At 36.9% G+C, this 24,560-nt stretch overlaps 1 protein-coding gene across 3 annotated transcripts; it reads right to left on the reverse strand.

Moving 5' to 3' along the window:
- Positions 1 to 468: 468 nt before the first annotated feature.
- LOC141586964 (exocyst complex component SEC10b-like) lies at positions 469 to 21,603 on the reverse strand. Of its 3 annotated transcripts, none has more exons than XM_074408368.1 (25): positions 21,388 to 21,603; positions 21,096 to 21,170; positions 20,752 to 21,003; positions 20,576 to 20,650; positions 20,034 to 20,135; positions 16,294 to 16,344; positions 16,110 to 16,215; positions 15,797 to 15,916; positions 15,438 to 15,529; positions 12,956 to 13,124; positions 12,754 to 12,830; positions 12,529 to 12,627; positions 12,152 to 12,242; positions 11,527 to 11,612; positions 11,245 to 11,418; positions 9,847 to 9,900; positions 9,620 to 9,748; positions 8,994 to 9,086; positions 7,616 to 7,762; positions 7,212 to 7,309; positions 6,430 to 6,514; positions 3,725 to 3,783; positions 3,064 to 3,162; positions 2,900 to 2,983; positions 469 to 955 (listed from the first exon to the last, which is right to left on the reverse strand). In XM_074408368.1, the coding sequence occupies exons 2-25, from the start codon at positions 21,144 to 21,146 to the stop codon at positions 877 to 879; spliced, it is 2,472 nt and encodes an 823-aa protein (XP_074264469.1). In that variant the 5' UTR covers positions 21,147 to 21,170; positions 21,388 to 21,603; the 3' UTR covers positions 469 to 876. The 3 variants fall into 3 exon arrangements, with proteins under 3 accessions (XP_074264469.1, XP_074264470.1, XP_074264471.1); XM_074408369.1 differs by having other exon boundaries at positions 21,096 to 21,187; positions 21,388 to 21,528; XM_074408370.1 differs by lacking the exons at positions 469 to 955; positions 2,900 to 2,983; positions 3,064 to 3,162 and adding an exon at positions 6,280 to 6,331 and having other exon boundaries at positions 21,388 to 21,490.
- Between the last annotated feature and the right edge of the window lie 2,957 nt (positions 21,604 to 24,560).

Here is a 24,560-nt window from a genome sequence, read left to right on the forward strand (position 1 = left end):
AATATAGTGGATTTATCATTTCCTTAAAATAAAGGGAACTGATATATTACACCCTCCATTTTACTTGTTACACCCCCTAATATTTTTCATTTTCCTATTTTACCCTCTCTCTAAAACATTTCTCTAAAACTTAAATATCGTTTTATTGAAAATAAGTTAGTTTGTATAACGGCGAAGAACGCAATTCAACAACGTTAAAATCATTTCAACACTAGTAATATTACTTCAATAACGAAATAAAACTTAAACAACACAAACAAATTGAACAATTTATACAAGTTTTTGGTTCATATACTTCTCCATTCCAATTTCTTTGTTACCTTTTATAAAAATTTTAAAAGGTAAATAAATTGAGTTAAAAAGAACACTTCAAGAAGACTGTACTTCTTGAAAAAGAAAAAAAAAAAAAAAAAAGTCGTCCATATAATAAAACGAGTAAACCAACTCCTCTCACCTTTCTAACTCAGATAACGCGCATCAACACTGAATCTTATAGCACTTAAATTGGTAGAGGACATCTGAACTTCATGGTTAAAATATTTACAAGAAAGATTGATCACCTATGAAGCTAATTGAAGGCACAACAAATAAACAACATCCGTGAAAAGGCGCAAATGTCAAAGCCTGAGAAAAACCGCCAAAACTTGACAAACGAACTTATGATGAAAACTCTCCCAAGTCAATGAATTAACAATTTACGACCGTATAAGAAGGTATACCTTGATAACTTATCAAGTTGCTTGGTCCCCAGATTCAGTTGAACTGTTCAAAAAAGTAAGCCGGGCGAAGGTTCTGCAAGGCGCAATTACTTTGGATTCTTATAGACGGGGTTTGAAAGAAGTATGCTTTACCTTTATTAGGATTAGTATTTTTATATCAACCAAGACTTGGCCATAATGAACTCAGTTTCGCTGCAATCTTGGCAGACTTGTAGTCCTCCCTGAGCTGAATAAATCTAGAATTCAAACAAGAAATAAGTTTTACAAAATGCATAGGAAAATGTAGATATTTATAAGAACAACAATCTTCATCAAAAAGAACAGGATAAAAACAAAGTCATAGGCCGAAGGACTTGTACTTTTCGGTAGAGTAAAATTGGCATTCATGACAGGTAAATAGCTGTGCCATATTTTATCTTCATTGCTATTTCATACACGGTTTTACTAAATCATATACATTTTTTTCACAATTTTCCCCAATCCTACCCCTTCCCCGCAACTTAATTCTCTCTCTTCTCTTTATATCAAAACCCAATTAAATTGTTTCAGTTCTTAGTTTAAAAATGCGCAAGGCACAGCGAAGCGCTGAGGGGCCGAAGGTGTGCGCCTTTTTTACGCGAGGCGCCCTGTCTTTTATATCAAATTTGTAATTTCTAAATAAAATTTTGGCAACAATGGCCTTTTTAGGACAAGTTGGCTAACATGACAAGGAGCGAAGTTGGGAATAATGAGGAAAAGAAACGGTGAGCCTTGTCTAAGAGATATGGAAAGTGCGTAATAGTTAGCCTTGTTAGGTGAGCCGTGTCTAAAAGGCACACCTAAAATGGACCAAGGCGTTTTGGCTAGTGCCTCATCCAAGGCGCGCTTTTTTAAACTAAGTTTCAGTTACGAAAATTAATTCATATATCACCCAAGTAATTGTTCCATTTCATGAATAAATTACAAGACTTTATGTTATTGATTGAGTTGGTTTGAGTTTTTACCCAATTGATTTTTTTTGCCAAGAATGGTTTTCTTTGTCAATTACGGCAATAATGTTGCAAAATGCAAACCCCAAGTAATCAATTTTTACACTGTCATTGAGAGTCTTTGTAGAGGCAATTCTCTACCCTGTGCCCTAAATGTGTTCACTGATATGAAAAGCAAGGGTATTTCACCCAATGATTTAGTAAAATGCGTGTATGAAATAGCATCTTCCTATTTTATTTAGTCCTCTTTCATATTCTGTGATGTTGTAAGAATCCACAAAGAAACTGTGAAAAAGTTACTCTTCCGTTTTCTGTGATATTTTAGCCACCACCATTTGTTTAAAAAACGATGTCTCTGGTGTAATTTCAAGACATTTCACAGTGAGAAAGATCCACTAAGTAGCTTTTCTCTTTGCCAAGAATGGTGGATTCTTGATTTGGAAAACATAAAAACACTTGCTTTACGGTGTATTTGGACAATTTGAGGTGGGAAGGTAAGGGAAGGGTGATGGAAGGGAAAGCGAGGGAAGAACAGAGGAGAAACGGAACATGAGAGTTTTCCTTCCAAGTCTTTCTTTTCCTCTAACTCCCTCCATTCAAACAAGTTCTTATTGTTACTCTTAAGTCTTAACCTATTAACTTTCATTACTTTTAATTAATACATCTTTATATACTTTCCTTGTCTCAACCATTTGTTTATGTACTCCTGCTCAACCACTTGTTCATCTTTCCTATTTGGATAAGTTTTTGTTTTAACAAGGGGTTTTTTCACTTATTTATTTATTTATTTGAATGTACCCATGTGACTAGTAGATCCCGCAATTGTTAAACTCTAGCCTACATATTAAAATATCCTACTTTGGTGGGTTTGTAATAAATAAATAAAGACATAGAAGCAAGTTAAAACGCAATTTGTATATCAAAATAGAATTGTGTAGTCGTGGTAATGGCCTTCATCGTGATCATGGTGGTGGTCATAGAAGCAGGCTAACAGCAGCTGCAAGACCAACAGTATTAATGGTGGTGAATTGGTAGTAATGGTAATAATAGTGAAGGTGTTAAACCCTCAAAGACTCAAAGGTAAGTTGAGGTTGATCTTCACTATGAGGTACAACTAAAGCAAAGCAAGCAATTGGCCAAGGTGGAAGGGAAGTATGAAATCACAGGTTATTAGTAAGAAACACATTTGAAACGAAGTAGTATCATCATTACCTTTGTGCATCTTTGCGGATACTTGGAGTTCCCTCAAACAGACTAGAAAGACTTTCAGGTGCCACAATGAAAACATTGGCCAAGCTGGAAACAAGATGTCATAAGTTGCGAATTGTGACAAACACGTATCTACCAGTATATTTCTAAACTCTTATAACACTTACATTCCGAGCACTTCAAATTTCTCGTCAACCGAAGGAGCATTGAAACTGCGTACAAATTCTCCATACTCGGTTATATCACGCTTCAGCCTTAGCCCCCCACTGAAATGGAAGAAAAATTATAAGATGATAACAAATTAAAAAAATATGAAGACTTAGGTATGCCGTTTGATGCAGTAGCGGTCTTGATGCAATTTTCATCTTGGGTCATTCGGAAACAGCCTCTTTGTGTTGCTAACACAAGGGTAAGGCTGCGTACATCCAACCCCCCTTACCCCGCAATTTGCGGGAGCCATTGAGGCACTGGGGTAATATTGTTGTTGTTGTTGAAGTCTTAGGTATGCTGGTCGTGAGAAAATTTAGAATGGTAAAAGTAGAGGCAGAATTTCCCATCAATAGAGAGGAAGAATGAAAAAAGGGCAGCCCGGTGCACGATGGCGTCCCCGCTAGGCGAGGGTCCGGGGAAGGGTCCCATCAATAGAGAGGAAGAATCTATAGAAAATAAAATATAAGCAGTCTACATGGTTAGGGTATATTATACCACGACATATTGACGTGGTATACCAAAGATACAAGGAAATAAAGCCATCTACAAACGGCCAGTTATGGAAAAGCCAATACTTCCATTTTCGTTGTAGAGGAAGGCAATGGACATAGATGATACCTGGGGTTGAACGTGAACTTCTGCCAATGATTGAGAAGCAGATTGTGCAAACGTGTTCCCTAGAAAAACACCATGTTAAGTCTGGAAAATTCAAATACAACAACAACATTACCCCAGTGCCTCAATGGCTCCCGCAAATTGCGGGGTAGGGGGGAAGGGGGGGACCATTCTTGACATTTTGAGGGTCCCCTGCGATATTGAATAGATATGCCCTATTTGGCTATTACTTTGTAGTATATAAAATACAGATGGTTGTTAAATAAACAAACTGGATGCAATGACCGGGTTGTAACCTATCGAGTCAATATGAACTTGGATAATTCCAAACAAAAAATTATCTTTAATGTGTTATCATATTTGATGTGAACCGAACTCTTGTGTTTATTGCGGATTGAAACCAAGTTCAGCGCGTATCCGGTACCTTATTTCACATTTTAGTTTTTAGTGTTGAGCTTGATAATTCTCGTTTCATATCTGATGCCTATCGAGTATAGAGCTAATAAAGTAATAATAATATCTAAATCTTAATGAACGTTAATACATGTCATTTATGCGATTTTTTAACATGCAAAATTAAAAATTAAATTATGTAGTTGCTGGGATTCGAACTTGGGTCGCTTAAAAGGTGGGAGGCTATTTCTACCACTGAGTCACTGAGGCTTATTGCAATGTAAGAGCACAAATAAATATATACGGAGTATATCTGTTCCTTTTCAAAATTAATGGGGGTGAGGGTTCACCCCCATCACCCCCTATAAATCCGCCCATGGGGGTCGGATGTACGTAGCCTTACCCTTGTGTTAGCAACACAAAGAGGCTGTTTCCGAATGACCCAAGAAAATTCAAATAAAAAAAACACCATGTTAAGTCTGGAAAATTCAAATAAAAAAAAAAATCAAAATAGAACTCTACTCTACATTTCAAAAATAGGAAAATGTGCACAGAGATTACCTCCAGGGAGTGAGAGTTTGATAAAAAAGCATATGTAATTTTTCTTACGTACTTCATCAAAGTAATTTTCCAAGGAATTTCAAGACTACAAACATTCGATGATCACATGATTCTTAAGATTTACATGGGGTGTTAAAGGTTTAAGTTATATCTTTGAGGTTCATGATATATCAGCAGAAGTTATTGGGACAAAAAGGGGCCAAAGCCAAAAATAATAAACTCCCAAAGATATTCAAACCAGCATGAAATCTGGCACTAAATCGAATCATGTAGCTCCACTTCTTACGGGTCATTTTGAGTAGGTAGGGCTAGGGTCTAGTAACAATCGATGCATTGAAGGAAGTTTTGGGCCATTCAAAATCAGTCTCTCATTTTTCTAACGCATAGGTAAGCTAACGTACATCCAACCTCTCATTAGCCCTCATAGACAGAAGCGTCTAAGACCCAATAAGAATGACTCAAACATAAGGACACACGGTCAAAAATCCCAACTCCCTCAGTACTTGGCTAAATCTTTCAATAAACTAGATGCCTTCAATATATCCATCTTCGTAGCCTCCAAAATGTATATCCTATGCAGAATCATCATCTAACAACAAAGCCTCTAAACCCAATTCTTATTCCAACATTACTTGCATACTCGTCGTATTTGGACAAATATTTACACGCCAATGAAGTAAGCACAAGTGGAATCATCTCACAGACATTTGATTACCCAAATTTTAAAAACTAATAAGACTTTTTCTTCTTCTAGAGTGAAATATGGGATTTTTGGTGTGTTATCCATTACCATACGAAGGTGATAAAGAGCTCTCATACTGTTCAGTGATAGTTGTACATCACCAGTGATAAACACATGCCTTGAATAGGAAGAACAAAAAGCCAGTGAAAGCCACCGTGAAAAGTAAAAAGAGCTGTGATACTCATTTAGTAGCAGATTTAAAAGGAGAGCGTCACAAACGATCAGACATTCATGATGTTTCAGTAGAAAGGAATTGAAGAGGCTAAGAAAATGTCCCTTGTTTCTGAGACCCAATCATTGACTTAACGAGAATAAACATTCAAACGTTTAGAAAATAGGCAGTGCTGATAAAGAGATTATTTGAAATCAACAGTTCAACACCGCCTGAACATTTTGATCTATCTTGATAAATTCAGCTTCCATAGTGCATGTATGCGATTATGCCTCATACCAATGTTTATTTAATTAACAAACCAGTTTAACTTCAACTACAATTACAACAAACCCCATTGCCTCAAAGGCTCCCACCTATGATTGGGTAAGAAGGAACTCATGTATGCAACACTACCCGTGTTGAAAACACAAAGGTCCTCACCCATTTTCGACATCGCCATGTGATCACATGTTTTATGTCCTCCTGAATTGGGAGGACAGTTAATGGTTTGGAGAACTACAATTGGCAACATATCACTGGTACACTATCTGCTAAAGAACAAAGATATGAGGTAATCACAGCTTAATATATGATTCACACAAAGCTGAAGCATATATCAAAACAGGCAAACCAGAAGAGTATCTTGTAACCAAGGCAAGCGTATTGATTAGTCACTACATGAACAGGTTACATATATGGCAAACCTACAATGTAAATATATGAGCACTTAAGCATGTCCAAAACCATATATGATGCAAGCCTATGGATGAGAAAGTAAAGACGCATAAAATGTCAGTATAGCCAGCACCTTAAGGCCTAAGGATGAACAAATACGTAGACAAAGTCAGATGCCCATACCAATTCTGAAAGAAATGCCTGTTTATTGAGACCCTCCAGTGCTGTAAACGCAGACTCAAGGACACGTGAAAGGTAAGTAACAACTCTGCAAAATAAAATTGTGAAATAAGGAATCTCAACAACGCATTAACTTACTAGAAGAGATATACTGTATCTGAGTCTAGCAGAGAGCAGAGTAAATTATAAAACATCCCTGGATATTACTAATGCAGAAAACACTGTTAAAACATGAGGAACTGACTTCAAAAGCAAGAGAAGCCAAATACATTCAAGTATCACATTAACCATTCAGAAATCCACTCCAAGACATTGGCATGGCCCATTTAAAGTCGGCTAATGTGGACTGCCGAAGAAATTTAGAAACAGAAAGAGAGGAAAAGTAAGAAACAATAAGAGCACGAAAAGAAAATTAAGGAAAATGAGAGTAAAACCCCAAAAGAAAAATAAATGTAACGAACCAAAATTGAAATCAAAATATGTTGAGAGACGCATCATACAGAATACATGAACAAAAGAGCGACAACAACAACACATTACCCAAGTGCCTCAATGGCTCCCGCAAATTGCGGGATAGGGGGGTGTCGGATGTACGCAGTCTTACCCTTGTGTTAGCAACACAAAGAGACTGTTTCCGAATGACCCAAGATGAATATTGCATCGAAAACTACATCGAATGACGGTTACTTCACAATAGAGAGAGAGAGAGAGAGAGAGAGAGAGCGTTTGAATACGCATCAGCTCTAAATTATCAATGCAGCAATGAAGAACGAAACAAGCAGTACCTAGTGCATGCACTTGTAGGCCTATGATCAGGAACAAACCCATCATCAGGTGAGCGAAAATCAGTTGCCTTTTGCTCAGCTGATAACAATCGTTCTACCTGCATAGAAAGTAGAGACAAACAATTTAACAAACGAATTAGAGAAATCAAATATTGATCCAAGCACGGTTGCATGGCCCAGGGTTTGGTCAGGAAATCCTCAAGCCGAATTATTCCGTACTAGAATGGAGTTCATCCACAAATTAGATTGCACTCAGTTAAGGATAATTAGCGTTCTACAAACACAGGAGCTCAGGCTTGTGTCCCGAACCAGATAGAACACTGAACCATCCAATTGTGGATTCAAGTCTAGAAGTGAAAAGAAATACTATGATCTTTTTTAACTAAAAGTTAACCAAGACATACCTCAGCCATCACAGTGTCAATACACTGCTGAAGTCCTTTGTAAGCTTCAGACTCAGTCTTTGACATTGCTGCGGCCATTTCTTCACATGATGCAGCATGTGCTCCGTCAACAGGCAACAAAAGCCTGGAGATGGAATTAGCAAAATACTGCAGAGAAGAGTTTGTCATGAGTGATGGTCATACAGTTAAATACTCCCTCTCATTCTATTATTTTCTTCCCATTCCCTTTTTCGGGGTGTTTGGTTCAACTAGCTATGAGGTATGGGTTTGGAATGAGCCAAACCCATACCAAGTGTTTGTTTGGTAAAAATAGAGGTTTTATACCCATATCTCAAACCCATGAGGTATAGGTTTCTCATACCCAAGGAGGAGGTGGGTATGAGATTGATATCCATGGGTCAAGTAAAAAACCAAAACACATGCAAAAACCTTAAATAGAACATTTTAAATGATTTTTTTTTTTTCATTTATTTGATCAACTCTTCATTTTCATGATTTTTTAGTATCAAAAATAAATATTTTTAATGTTGTATTTTAGATTTTTTCAACTTTCATGAAGTTCGATCTCATTCCACCCAAAATTGAAACAAACACATGGTATGTGGAATCAAGTTCCAAACCCTTCTCTCACACACACAGCCACACAAATCCCCACCGCACACAAGTCTACCTTATCCCACACCACCATCCACCCCTTGCAACAACCACCACCCACCTACCACCCAACCCACACCACCATGACACCCGCACCACCTGCGAAACACACGACAATTAAAGCTCACACAACCGCCGCCTTCATAACGAGCCAAGAGCATATGGCGATCGTGAATAGCTGGACAAAATGGTGATGGAGTTTCAAATGGTGGTCAACAGACCTGAGACATAGAGGAGTGGGCCGCGCAGAGGTGTAGGAGTGAGGGGGTGAGGCGCGCGAAGTTAAGGGAATATATTGAGGGTGGTCAGAAAATGTTGGTGGTTGTAGGACATTGGTGGTAGGAAATCGAGATAAAGGTGGTGGTGGGTGACGGGAAGTGGAAAAGGAAGGAGAGAGGGGTGTTATTGGGAGTACCAAGTAACTGCGGGTAGGTTTATAATGGTTAGTTAACAATAAATGGGGTTAGGCTAAACAAATGAGGTTGGAGTAAATAAAGCTGAAATATTTAGGATGTTAAGCGAAGGACATTTTTTGTAATTCTTATATGGTCATAAGGACAAATTGGTAAAAGGTCACAAAAATGTTTACTAAAAGAGGAAAATAAGGGAAGTGGGAAGAAGAATAAAATGCCAAAAACTGAGTGTGGGAACAAAAACAAATGGGAGGGAATAGTACAGACGTACAGTGCACAATATTTCTGATTAAAAAAAGGCATTGACATACTTGCTGCACCAAGGCGACACTGCTGGCACAACGTTGTACAGCAACCATGAAAGACTTAAAACTGCTTTCACCAGCTGCAGCAGCCGCTTCTGCCTGTAAACGATCAATAAACATCCAGTGTGTCATGCATGGATTCTCCAAAACAATAATTTTTACTTTTTTACAGTTTGCGGGAGCTGTCAATCTTCAAAATAAAAGTTAATTAACGTCGTTGTAGTAGTTTCAATGTATGTCGATATAGTAAGCGATTACAACTTCTAGAATGCGATTAGTATTATTATCAACTTTTTGCCTCAATGTATTTCTTCAATTTTACTCAGTATTATTTTTATTTTGTTTCAAATTCTAATGGAATAAATAAGATGGTTCACTATATTAGATTAATAGTTTTGCTTCCGTTTTATTATAAAGTAGCCGTCATTTGATGCAATTATTGACCGCTTTTTTTCATTATGGTTCATCTGGAAATAACCTCCCTCCTGTGTTGTTAACATGGGGGCAAAGTTGTTTACATCTAACCCACCCTTACCCCAACATCTTCAGGAGCCCTTGAGGCACTCAGATATCATCGTTATAGCTCATAAATGTCCAGTGAGATAACCAATGCTCAAGTATGAAGCACTCACAGCGGAAGCAGCAGCTGCTGCAACTCTTCTGCTAATATTTGTACCCAGAACAAATCTTTCCCGCAAAGCTGCAGCTTCGATCAAGCCTTCCCTAGCCCTCTCAAGACCTTCTGTTAAGTACTGACTAACCTGAGTGAACATAAGAATAGGTATCCCATTTCAGTTTCCAAATGGGAGTCAAGAAAAATAGAAAATAATAAACAAGTGCCGATATGCCATCCACTTACTTGGTCTAAGAGACAAGTGAACACAGCTTTAACGTTGGATGCAAGAATAGATGGCTGTCAAAATATTTCATCTGTCAGTACTATCTAGAGAAAATTAGAAACTAGAAACATCCCATGTGCTTTAAATAGAAGGGAATGGATGAAGATTATGAACATATAGTAAGTACAACCACTAAGTAGGTTTATCAGGATCAAGCTATGTGAAAGAGTATAGTATAAGAAGCAATAAGACTTCGATTATAGACAAATGGAACTTGTATTACAAGGAGAGATTACAAGATGAGTATTAGGATATAGAACTATTTGGACTTGGCTTGGTTGTAACAAGTACCAAGCTCCTCTATTTATAGTACAAGCTAAAGGGAATATTACAAGCAAATTCCTTAGATATTAGACATATACTAATCAGCTCATACAATACACACTATTCCTTTATTAGCTTATCGTAATACTATTCACGTATCTTGTCATGTCTCTTATCGAACGGATGACGAATATTTTGCTACTAAAGGAATGCACGAAGTATATTATGTAACAAAGGATGACAGAAAACCAAATTAGATAATACGCAGTACAACTACAAATGCCAAGTGGCGAAGTTCACCTCGACACTAATGGTCAGTTTGCTTCAACTTTTACCTTGTTGGCTGTATTCTATTTGAATTTATTTCTGAAAATTCCTGAGCAAATCAGAACTTTTCTAAACTTTCACAACTTAGTTGTTTGTATTTTCTAAGCTAATTACCTGAACTTGTTTGATCCATCCGAACTTTTATGATATGCAAAATTAGGTTGAAGAGAATCCTTAAATTATTATGGAAGTTTGAGGTGCCTACTGCAAGAGGCTTATAGAGTGAGTTGAAATTAAAAATAATGTAAGTTATTGTATAGCATAGAAGAGTTCCTCCATAATGTCAAGTAGCTTGTAAGCCTCGAAATGACATTTATAGCAATTAATGGCCAAAGGCACTGCAAGCTGAGGATAGAATACGTACAACTAGTGAATAACTCAGAACAGCAAATGCGTCATAGATGAAGTCATGAAAACATGAACTGGATCTTCTGATTTACAAATAGCTCTTACCCGATAGTTACTGCCTAAGTTACTTAAAATGAAATACAAAAGTTGAGGAAGAGAGAAAGTTTTACTATCAGGCTCGTGAATTTAAACCCACAAAATACTAAAAAGATATAAAGTGTTGGCAACTACAGTTTTTCACCATTATACCATCAGTAGGTGGAAGGCTTGTGGTCAGCGAAGCAAATGAGATAACAGAAATAAAGGATATAGAAGCATTTAGATTAGATAACTATTAATCCAAACAGCCGCATTAGCAATGTTCCCCACAATATCTTGCAAAGTACAAAGATAGGAAAGTAGAAGCATAGAAGACCTACCTGTGATGAAAACAAATTGCACCTAGATATTGCTTCTTCATTCCAACGGACAAACTCGGTCACCACGGCCACAGATATCTGATAATGGAAAGAAGCTATAGAAGCACCTTTGGATCTCCCTATAGACCCAGTTCCACTTACATCAGCCATACTTTCAGCACGCAGTTCTTCCATCTACAAGGTATATTAAGGCCGTAGAAATCAAAAATTGAAACATTGTTGTAGATAAGAAACTAATATTCCTGAGAGACATTACGAAATTTATTCAACAAAAAGTCCAACCTTTGCCTGATATAATTGTTTAAGAGATGCCTGTTCATGTTCAGGGTATTCCTCTTTGTGCGCGGAAAATAACGATTCCGTTAAGCCTGGAACGCAGAAAATTCATCATCTATTGCCTATTGCAAGATTAAAAGATTTCTCTAACCTGCGTGGTTTCATTATCTACAAAATCCTGAATGAGAGTGATGCCCAAGGGACGTTCACTAAGTTGCTTTAATTTGGAGCCTCTCGACATAGCTTGACGTTTAATTGAATAGTACCAAAAATGTTAACAATAGTGATTCATGACATCATTACACACTTGGGACTCTCCAACAATATATTAAAGTACGAACACATAAGCACAAAAATGGTGCTGTTTAGGGTAACATCCTGAAACAAGAGTAGTGGCATGGTGCCCAAGGGATGTCAATTATAAGTTACTTTTAATTGGAGCCTCTTTAAAAGATGCATTTCCAGCTTTTCAATGAAAGTTACTGGGGTCAGGAGTGTCAGACTCCCTCCATAGAGCAACCTGGCCAGCTAGAAGCTCTATCACTCTGCCAGAGTAACTTGAAATTTTGAAAGTAAATGAAATGCAGAATTTATGAACCAAAGAACGACCAAATGAAACAAAGAGTGATACCTTCAACATCCAAATCCCCGCAGCCAACTGCCCGGAAGTCTCTTGCAAGCTCCTGTGTCTTTTCATACGCCACAGCCAACATTCTGAGGTACTGCACCAACATTAAATTAACAATCGAGACTTATCTCAAAAGCAGCAGAAGACACAGGGCTCAGGCATGGTATTAAATATCAGCTTGAGACTTGATCTCGAAATCAGCCGTTGCAGCTTAATTTCGGTTGCTGCCTCATAATTCATATATAAAGCTGATACCACCTCAAAATATGGTCGCAGACCTGCGGTAACTTTTAAAACCTTAACGACTCATCCTGCTGCGGTTTCACCGGATTTAATACCATGCTCAAGAGGGCAGCCGAAGAGATGGAATCAAAACTTACTACTAGGAGACCACCATCTTTGATTGGAGGTGGATTGACAAGAGATGGTTTCTGTAATAGCTTGTCCAAAAGGGCGGTGACTCTTTGTTCCAAAACTCTCTGTAACAAGTAACAGGAGCATTCTACAGTTAACATATGTAATTTTCAACCACTTCAATGAACATAGTTTCTATTAATAATTCCTCAACATCAAGAGAGGAGGATGACTGGACTCCTTTAACGTACCTGAACCAGGATAGCCATTACTTCATTTGGAGAAGGGAATACAGCCATTATTGTTGCAGATTCTTTCCGTACCGTGTCTGAAAATGTTTGCAAATTAGTGTCAGATTTACAATGGTTGATAAAACAAGAGCAAATTATCTTATTTGCTTCACTTTTTCCCCTTTTAAATAAACCAAAAGGCAAATTTGGGTACTATCTGAACCTGCTATTTCCTTGTATAGTGAAGATAGTTCACGAGCAACATTACTAGGACTAGCTTGTGAACCCTGCTCACCAAGGACACGCCTATTGTCCGCATTCATAATCTCTACATCAATAAACATAGGCCGCGTTGCTACGTAGTGTTGCATAGCACTGCTACCCCTGTTAAACTGGTCGGCAAGTAACAAACAGTCATTGGTCGCAAATTATTATAAATTGCAAACATTCCCATAATTTTGACCAAAACCTTATACTTGATGAACCATGTCAGAACAAAAATGAAGACTCCTTTTAGTCTATTACCGACGCCAAAATCATGAGACAGGAGTTTAAAAAGTATAAGTTACATTAAATCTTTTATATGACTCTGACTAAACGATTCCACACACACACCTGGATCCCCAATTTAACTAAGGACTACAGTATATAATCCTTTACCAACATTCTTGTTTGTTTGTCAAGAACTCTCGTGGTGACAGCAATAGTTTGTGGATAGGCTTTCTATATTGTACAGCAACCTACCAAAGTCGGGAATTGAGATGTGCAGAACAGTTTTTTGTCAGTAATGAAATACAGTAAGAGCCACAGACAGCCTAAGCAACTCGAATCAAAGCTCTGAGCCGCACAAAACATCGTCAACAGGCATCGACAGACTATTAATGGCTTGGGTTACAAGCTGATGTCAATATGTCACCCTGGCATAGCTAGGTAACTAATTGCTTGATTTAATTCGTAGGTTTACAGAGGATAAAATAAACAAATACACTTCTCTATTTATGACACACATCCATATCCAATATTCACTTACGACAAAAAGAATTTAAATAAATTAATCGTCAAGAGCAGAAAGCAAAGAAGTTTCATCAATGACGAAAAAGGTTGCTAAATGCTGACGTACTGGAACAATACATCACTCAATTGTGCTCTTTGAAAATCAGAAAAAGATATTCACTAATTGTCAGATGGATACCAGATTACCAGGAAGTCCCAAACCATTAGCATGAGGAAACTGTCAAGGCGGGAAAGCTACTCTTTGTTGGGTATTTTTTAATAGACGGCCAAAGTCATCAATACTAATTTCAAGCAATGTGAAAGGTGTTGGAGAAATTGTATAGGGTAGTAGTGATAATGATCGTAAACTTGCATATCAACAGAATCACGAAGAGCACGCTTTCCTTAAGGGTATTTCGACCCTATTTCATGCCTTGGGTTACACGAAATCCCGTGTAGGATAAGACGGTTGAGACCCTCTTCATCTAGGCAAAGATAAAGAGAATACTTCATGGAGTTTTATAATTTTCTTTGTATACCAAAATCTGATTTTTCACGTGTGTGAATTATTATCACATGCCTCTATATATACTTAGAATATAAGTATATATAAAGTGTTACAAATGTGGATAAGCATGTTGGTTTTCGTACCAAATCCAACCATGCAACCGCCAATTAAGATAAATATCATTTATCATAATTATATCCACTTAACCATGAACTCGACAATTTCGATTATATGAGTGTGCACTCCGCACCCCCCTAACTCACATTATATCTTAAGGTCTTTATCATGTCAAAGAACCATCTCAACAAAAAGGCTAAAGCTTAAGTTAAGGCTCAGCCTAAACTTGCACCGACCTTAATCCTCTATAGTTGCGGCTTACACAACTTGCATGGGCCTTTAAGTCCAATGAATCCAATCTACTAGTACAAACATGGAACATCATTGTACCCAAGCATGTTTCCAAAGTGAAATCCACTATGATTAGCGAGTTTGCGGGGAAAAACAAAAGATGACAAAGTAAGCAATGACATAAGGTGTTGAATACGTGTTGCCACAAGAAGCATAAGAATTTGTGTGTTCTCTTCAAAGTGTGTCTTAGAAGTCTCTAGATGATACTAATTGTATTCAAGTTCTATTAAACCAATTTCCTATAGAAACTATAATGAACATTGAACCTGTTATCAAAGAAATAAATAAATACTCCTGCCGTTCAGTTGAATTCCATACGTTCACTTAAAATACACCTCACATATATTAAACAAACGTATGGAATTTAACCGAACGGAGGGAGTATATAATTAAGCTGATGGCTTTCAAAGCTTGGAAGATCATAAATCTTAGAAGGGAAAAACAAAGTGCCAACGTAAGAAGACAGGTGCTAAAATCTGGGAAACTTAAATAATTGGTAGTCAACAACCCTATAAAAGACTTGCTTATATGCATAGGCTATACCGCAAGAAACAAAAACAAGTACAGAATGTAAATTCAGGAAATGCAGTACGCTTTTGCAGTTAGAATCTTATATTTCTGAATTCTGACTAAAATCCAACAGGAATGATCAAAACACTCACGCCAAAAAAGGATCATCTTTAAGATACTGGAACAAATGTATCGCAATAACACCTTCATGTGATAAAATGATGCACGCAGTCAAAATTATAAATAGTTATTTGAAATGGATCACTACAGACTACACATAGGTTACCTGGGATAAAATTTTCGCACATTCTGCCATGGTTGAAAGTTCTCTTCTCTGGGATGCAGAGTCAAACTTTTGTAATAATCTGTTCTCCAATTCTGCCATAAAAAACCAGAGCACATAGTTGATGTTTTAAGAAGATATTTGCTTCTAAATCTATACGCAGATTAACTTCTCACTTTTTTGGTTTTTCAGGAAGAAGGATAAGCATAATTCTCTGATTAAAAATGGCAACTGCTAGACATTTAAAAGTGAACTATGAACTCTTCCGATGTTGCATTGGTAGATAAGTCGACCAAAATTTTTGCCAATCCTCATCAACTGGTGTCAACGATAAAATCCTCGTTGCGAAACAACAGACCTACCATTGCAATACTCCTGAAGATTGGCAACGGCCACTTCCAATCCTCTACTAGCAGTGGCATTTCCAATGTTGGATTGCGCTCCTATTCCTTGTCTTCCTATATCTTCTTCAGCAAACTGCCCTGTTATAAGATCATGGGTTATAAAAAACTCTGCACGTCCACCTTAAAAATAAAAATAACAAGAAAATATAGCAGCCCTGGATATTGAACAGCATATATATAACGACTAACAGAAAAAATATGTAAAAAGTAATCAGGTAAGCAAAAGCACAACATGTAAGATCAGGTTTATGATATGAGTTTGACATCTTACGTAGCTTCTGAGCAATTGAAGCTGCCTCAGCAACACGACTGTCATCAGAAAACAGCGGTGAGAGTTCCATAAGGTCACCAGGGGTGCTGTTGAACTCCATCATGTACTGCAATTGTTTCAACCATCTATGATGAATTAGACCAGTTCAACAGCCTAGTTTTTAAATGACATCAAAGTGTAATACCTTTATGAGATCTATAGTTTGATTGGCGGTTTCTCTCTGGGAATCAGCACTCTGGCAACAGAAGCAAATACATATAAAAAAACAATCATGAAGACCCAACACATTCAAATGCAAACTTAACTCAATAAAACAAAATTTGAATTGCTGAAACATAAGATTCCATATATATTGATTTTATAAACTACAACAATATTACGCTCTCAAGGGCTCCTCTACCAATAGTGGGTAAGGAGGGTCAGATGTGAAATGAATGCGTAAGCGGAAGCTCAAGAAATATTTGATATAAAAGGATCTGGACAACCAAATCCGAAATTGAACAAGGATATGAACAAATACGTTTGGGCCTTTGTCGTGGTTGAACTCGATTAGATCTTAGACGACCTGTGTCTTTCTACCCTAGAAACCCAAATACAGCCAGAAGTTCAACACAGAACCAAGAAACACAAACACAAGATTTCAACCTGAACTTTTGAGAAAATCACTCGAATTTTATTATCAAGTTTTTTTATTAATCATTAACTTGTCACTCCTTAATGGCCTAATAGTCTAATTCATAGATATTAAGGGTCCTATTTAAACAAAAAAATAAGGGATTTTCATGTCCTGATAAACTGTTAATTTGTAGCTAAAAGAAGTCCTAACCATTTAAAAATGAATGTAAACTAATCCTAACTGAAATAGAGTGAAATGTTTAGTCTTATACTAGTAGTATAAGCTGGATGAAATTCTTGAACAAGAAAAATATTATCTCCTCTTAGAGTCGTAGGTAAACAAGCACTACATGTTTTAGAATCCACCAAGATTTGTGGTGCTACCATAGTCACCTTCGTCAAGAAGTCCTTTAGCACTTGAAGCCTCCTATGTTGCTTTCTGGCATGTGGAATGCGTAAATCACCCAAGTCTATTATATGCACACAGCATCACTTCAAGCCCACACCTTCACTAGCCCTTGTCATGCTCGCGCTCAACATGCTCACGATCCATCGACACACACACGGCCGCTACTTCAATAGAAATTTTATACGCCAGTCAGCTAATAAACCACATTCAATCAAAGCTCCGAGATATGATCGCTTCGAAATCATATCATCTTCCCTTTCTTCAAAATAATTGTCCTAATTTTTGGAGTCTTTACCTCCAAGGTCATATACAATTAATAAAAGTTCGTCATGGCTGCCACTATCATGTCATATATGTACACGTGTTGCACTTTTGACCTGATGGTGGCTCTTTGGAAGCTGCTAGGGACTTTGTGCTACTCTTACCCTTTGTTTGTGCATCTTCGACACTTCCGGCTTTAAGCAACCGAGTTGTGCATGCTTTACCAGGCAGAAGTGGCGACTTCTCTGTTGCATAATTGCTGTGTAAGCTTCTGTCATGTCTTGCTACCTCTGTGTTTGTTCATGGCTAACCAAGATCTGCTCAAACACCACATTCCTCACATGTATTCCTTGAAAACTTTCACGGTGAGCAAAGATGCTGCGTTGGGATTGGTCATGGCTATCTACTTGGACCTCATATCAGATTGTTCAGATATTGGTTCCGCATTGCAGGTCTGACCTTGATTGGCTGCACACATCAGCATGCTCGGGCTTTGTCTTTCCATTTGTGACCATGCCCCTATCTAGTCTCCTGTTCTGCAATGTGGCTGCTGCTGGTTTACTGCTCGTTAACTGGTTGTGTACTAGTACTCCAGTAGTAGTCTCTTGCTCTGTGTTACCGACTCTCCGACACTGGTGTCGTGTCCGACACGTGTCGAGTGTCGGATACGGCTATTTTGTGCGAATATTTCAAATTTAGGTCTAAAATGAAGTGTCGAAGTGTCGTGTCGGTGTCGGACACTCGACACGGCAGCTAAGTGAAGTGTCAGAGTAACATAGGTCTTGCTCCTTCCCTTTCTACTGATGTGCTTAAGACACCCCCTACATTGCTCCCAACTTTCTTGGGTTTGCATCAGTGATGATGTGTTCACCTTTTGCTTAAGAGATGACCACAGAATTGTGGAAACAACTCTGTTCATGATCGTATTTCAGAGGCGCAGTGGTTGTTTTGATTTTCTTATGCGTATTAACACTACAGTCATTTAATTCCCATCAATGCAACATAAGCACCTTTTGCCCCATCATAACAAGCCTCGTAGCCACACACCATGGCAAGGGTAGTAGATGTAAGCTACCCATAGTCCCAATAGATATGACATCACACAAGACTACAACCCATCAAATCAAGGTCCAAATTTCAGTGTCTTATCTTGAATACAAACACAGATTTAAAACAGAACCAGGTGAACATTAATAAATAAATAAAACACAAACAAAAATAAGTTGAACCTGAACAACTGAGAAAAACTCTCGAATTTACCACCAAACTTTTATTATGATTGAATCAAGCAAAATAGCTCACTAAACTGGCTCACTTCCTTTTATTGTGGTATCGGTCATTCGATGCGATTGTGGACGCAATTTTCGTTTTGGGTCATTTAAAAGCAGCCTATTTATGTTGCTAACACAAGGGTAAGGTTGCGTACATCCGACCCCCCCCTCCCGCAATTTGCGGGAGCTCTCGAGTCATTGGGGTAATGTTGTTTAATTAACCTGTCTCTTCTTAGTGACCTAGTACAGATATTAGGTACTATCTATACCAAAAAAAAATTAAGGAATTTTCATGTCCTAATGAACTGCTAAAAGAAATCCTAAGAATATTGTAGATTAATCATAGTCTTAAATAGAGTAAAATACCAGTCCTATATTGGTACTATAAGCCGTCAAAATTCTTGAACAAGAAATAATAGTTAGCTTCACTAGGTAAACAAGAATCAGCTATTTTAGTATCTACCAAGACTTCTGCAGTTTTGCTGCTACTATTGTCAACGTGAACCACAATTGCTCTAGCACTTGTGGGTATGATTGTTGCTTTCTGGCATCTGGGAAGATAAAATCATCAGAGTCCATTGTACGCTCACACGCATCACGTTAAAGCCCACACCTTGACAATCCCTGGTCATGTCTCGACATGCTCTACGATCCATCACTCCAACGCCACACACACGACCACAACACTTTAATACAAGTTTTACACACAAATAGCTAACACATCAGATTGAATCAAAGGGGGAAATATGATCGATTTGAAATCGTATCACCACTACGCAACCTTGCGCCCTTATCCCTGTGTTATCAAGCAGTGGTTATTTCCAAATAACTCAAACAAAAATTGCGTCGAGAATTGCATCAATTGACTACTACCAATATAGTGAGTCATTGTACCGTATTCCATAACAACCACAAACTAAAGAATGAGAAGTGTTTGGCTCTATTTTGGTTTAGGAATGGAAACAATTCTTAGGCTTTGGAATATAACAGAACAAGGAAAAAACTCAGTAACTCTCTATGTTTCTTGTATCTTGGAAGTAGTATTGGGCCAATGCATTTACAACGCAGTTTTCATAATATGTCATCCAAGAATAGGCTCATTATGTTATTAACTAATCTTCAAGGTGGTGTTCATCAAAACCCCCACCACCTTGCCTTGCCACAATGAGGAACCATTGAGGCACTAAAATAATGTTGTTTTCTAAATAATGTACAACAGAAAAAAAATAATGCATAAAAATAACGAACGAAGAAAAAAAAAGGATACTGAGTAACAAGGAAAACAATACAACGATAATAACTCAAAGTTCAAAACGATCTCCAATATATTGTGAAATAAGCTTGGTACTCCTGACAGGATCCATTTACCTGCAAATGGTCTCCAATTTTAGCAGCAGTTTGTCCAACACTTGAGATACGAGAATCCAATCGTGCAAAGTTATCAAACAATCCATCTACACCGTGTTCTAACTGAAAGGTGACATAAAAGGAAACATGAGAACGACTGTGCATCGAATCGGCTATCAAAATATTTCTGTGTAAATCTGAATATGGAAATTTTTTTGACACAACTGGTCAAGCAAAATATCTCCAGCTATTATAATCATTATGTAGCTTAGGAAGTGAGTGACACCATAAATATAAGGTATGCCTTAAACCACGGTTATAATGTACTGCACCACAAAATTAGCCAAGAAAAACTTCCGACGGAACAAATTTGCCAAATTTGCCAGTGCAATTATCTGTGGAGTAGTCTATTTCCCCACAGAAATAGGTCCAGTATAATTACCCCATCATGCCAAATTTAAGCGACATTTGTTGTTCAAACAAACGTGTAATTTATTGTCCAGGTTGAACGGAAAAAAAAAAAAAACAAAAAAAAAAGTAAGAAGCAGATATTGCCAACTAACCTCAGCAAGTGTCTTCCTATGTTTAGCATCCTGGCCAGAAACCTCTTTCCTAAGACTACTAAGCCTTGCATCAACCTTGATATTTCACAAGACTGAAGTAAGCAAAAGAGAGAATCTCCCTTGAAAAATTGTAGTGAATCCCGTAAACCCTAATCTAGAAAGGCCGGTGAATTTACCTGTTGGCGAAAATCAATCAACTCCTTACAAGAATCTTTAAAAAGCCCCAATAAAGTATCTACTTGGGGAAACAAAGGCATGGAAGCCCCATGAGGTAATTTAGTCGCGTCTGAGGAAACTCTGGAAGACCCATTTGGCAATAAATCATTGGGACCGATACCACCATGCCCTTCTGTTCCATCATCTTCTTGGTAAGATGGTAACAATTCATTCACTAAATTCCCAAACAATGCATCAAACGAAAAATCACCCTACACAATTTAAAATACAATCCCTCAAAAATTTTCTCCATCAACAACTACCCAAAGAGTGTAATTGGAATTATTCAAGCTAGCATTCTAACCTTGAAATTTTCTATGTCCAAGATCAATGGTGGTCCATTTGTCTCCGGCATACCTTTTCTGTGAAAATGATCCGACTAATACAATACAAATCCTAAATGAAATTAGCATAATCACAACCAAATAATAAACTTAATTACAATTTTAAACAAGAACTAAATTATGAATATATGCATTGTTGTAAAAAATAGTGCATGACATTTAATGTAACATGAATATATACATAATGTAAACGAGTTTACATGGAAGAAGATCAAAATATAGAGAGTAAAGATTTTCAAGTGATGAAAATACCTGATGTAACGTATTTCTGTTTCAAAGTTTGTTAGATCGAACAGAGGTTTTACAGAGAGAGACAACAAATCGAACACAGATATTGGAATTAGAATTAGACTTGGTCAAATCACCATTTAATGTTCGTGCGTTGCAACAGGTAATTAAATTTTATGTCTAATGATTTGTTTACATATTAGTAAAATATCTCTTTCATAAAAAACAAAAAATTACTCCTAATATATACGTGGGTTAACTGTTATTTATAATCATATAATCACCCCACCTTATACTAATACTAGTATTGGTGCCCGGCTTCGCCCGAGCTACCTCTCGTTACCATTATTTTTTTTTTCATTAAATAAAATTACTTAAAGTTGCATAACCCATAAATTTATCATTAATATATTTTTCTATGATATATTCTAAAATTACGATAAAATAAATTTTGAGACAAATTTACTACTCCCGCTATTAATATTTTACTCTTATTAATGAAACAATAGTAATAACATTTCACTACTTGCCCGTAATCATTGTTACTTTCACTACTCCCGCCGTAATTATTGTTATTGTCACTACTGCCTCATTAATATTGATAATTTCACTACTCCCGCCGTAATTATTGTTACTTTCACTATTGGCGCATTAATATTGATTATTTCACTACTCCCGTTGTTGTTTCTACCACTTTCACTAATCTCGCTGATAATATTGTTACTTTTACTATATTCAATTGAGTGATTATTATCATATAACTATATCCAATGTTAATACAATTCTTTTCTTTACTAACGAAATTATTTTTACTACTTAGGCATGCAGTTTTAAGAGGATTATATATTTATATAAATATATTACATATATGCATTAAATCAAATCAAAAGAATTATGCAATATTATATATTATGAAATCTAACTTAAAATATTTATAACCTACTTCTATTATATTTTTGTATGTTAAATAATTAACATCTCTATACATCTAATAAACTATAAAGTTTAATAAAATTGCATAGATTTTAAATTTAATATATAATTTTATGATGATAATAATTAATACCATAAGTGTGCATGTTTATACTAATTAATTATTTTATTTTAAGGAAATTGACCATCTTCTATAAATATTTAGGAAAATTACCAAGCATCTTTTTTCTTTTAGTCTCCTTGAAATTGACCATCTTAATTAATTATTTTATTTTAAGGAAATTGACCATCTTAATTAATTATTTTATTTTAAGGAAATTGACCACGTTTTAGTCTCTTACAAATGTTTAGGAAAATTACCAAGTTTCTATATAATTTAATTTTAACCCAAACTATATAATATTTGCATTAAGATCCCTTAATCGGGTCCATCACACAGTGCTAGTGATTTAAAACTATATAGTATAATTAATTTGTATAACTTTCTTTAATTACATTGAAGTCCCTTGGTTTCCGGATTTAATATATAGTATTGATTTCGATGTGGGACAATTCTACTATTTATAAGTGTTATATTCACCAAACTTGGATTATTTTTCTGATATGGGACAATTCTACTATTTATACGTAGTATATATTCATCAAACCTACATTGTTTTTCAATGTGGGACAAATAAGATACTCAGAATTACACCATCTTTTTTGCACTTAGTTCGACATCCAACTAGATCCCGAATACCGAATACGCACAATTGTTACTCATTATATCTAATAGTTATATTTAAATTTAATAATATGATCAAGTACTCTCCATTAATATTTGTACGTTGTTTTTCTTCAAAAAAAATGGGTGGTGCTCATTCATGGACATGATTTACTCAATCATGGACATAAATGACCATTATACCCTTGTTATTTCAATACTCCCTCCTAGTCTGATTGTTGATTCTTCTTTCCTTTTTCATAGTAGTCGAGTGTTGGTTCCCCTTTCCTTTTTTGGTAAGTTTTATATTGTCTAAATTCAATTCCATGTGGGGTAGGGTGTTTTGTGTGGTTCAAATTCATTTCCTTAATTTTGGTGCCCAAAAGAAAGGGAACCAACAATCAGACTATGAGGGTATACTATTTTTTGTTCTCAACCCTCCTACCAACTATCAACCACCACAAACACCCCCAACAGCCACTGTCTCGCTGCTTCCTCTTCTGCCCCACCGCTCCAGATGCCTGCACACAGTCGGCCAAGGCCACCCACGCCACCCACCCCAGACTGCCACCCGCCACTCCAAGAAACTAACGAGAAAAAAACCCTCCCCCCCATCCCGTGCCACCATTGGACCACCCCCTCACTCCCGCCTCAGACGCGCACCACCCAGATCTCTCCGACCACGCTAGTCGCAACAACCATCCACTTCCATCTGCGACCCCCGCCCCTATCACCATCGTCGCACACCTACCACCACCATTCGTCCTACCCCAAACCTATGACCACCATCCCTCCCCGACTTCAGTTGCACGACCACCATACCCCCACCCCTACAGCGACGACCACTGCCCTGCCCCATCCCCTTCGGGTAACCAGCCACCCCAACCATAACTTCCTCCATGAACCCTAATTGTAAAATTTTGCTTAATTAAAGTATATGCAGTTAATTTTGATACAAAATTTGATGGATTGTCGATCAAATTAGAATAATTACATTGTTTAATGTGTGAATTAAAATTGCACAATTGATGATTTTGGTAAGATTAGGACTAATTTTTAGAGGGGGGGGAAAGGAGAGTGGGAGATCGTATTTTTTGTTTTTTAGAAAAGGGTATGAAATGGAAAATTTAACAAAAAAAGTCCGTGAAAGAGTAAAATGCGTCCATGAAAGAGCAATGACGAAAAAAATTATCATAATTGAGATACGAAAATTTCCAGTAGTACCCCTTAATTTTGTCAGATTTTCCATATTACCCCTACTTTTAAGAATCTGCCTATGATACCCCTTGAGGTTCCATTTTTTTTGCTCATGGTACCTCCTAATGTAAAGGATGTTAAATGGATGTTAAGTTTGATGGCGTGGCAATAAAATAACAATTAAAAAATAATACCCCATTTATTGTTTTATTGGTACGGATATCTCTCTCTTTTAAATGAAAACTAGTTTTGTGACCTGTGAAAATCACGGGTTTGACTTTTTTTGTTGTTTTGTTTTCGGTGTATTGTTCGTGAAAGTGTTTTTTGGCTTTTTCTGTACTTTCTTTTTTTACTTGGAGATATA

Source organism: Silene latifolia, chromosome 6 (genome assembly GCF_048544455.1).
Source record: "Silene latifolia isolate original U9 population chromosome 6, ASM4854445v1, whole genome shotgun sequence".
Classification (NCBI taxonomy): Eukaryota; Viridiplantae; Streptophyta; class Magnoliopsida; order Caryophyllales; family Caryophyllaceae; genus Silene; species Silene latifolia.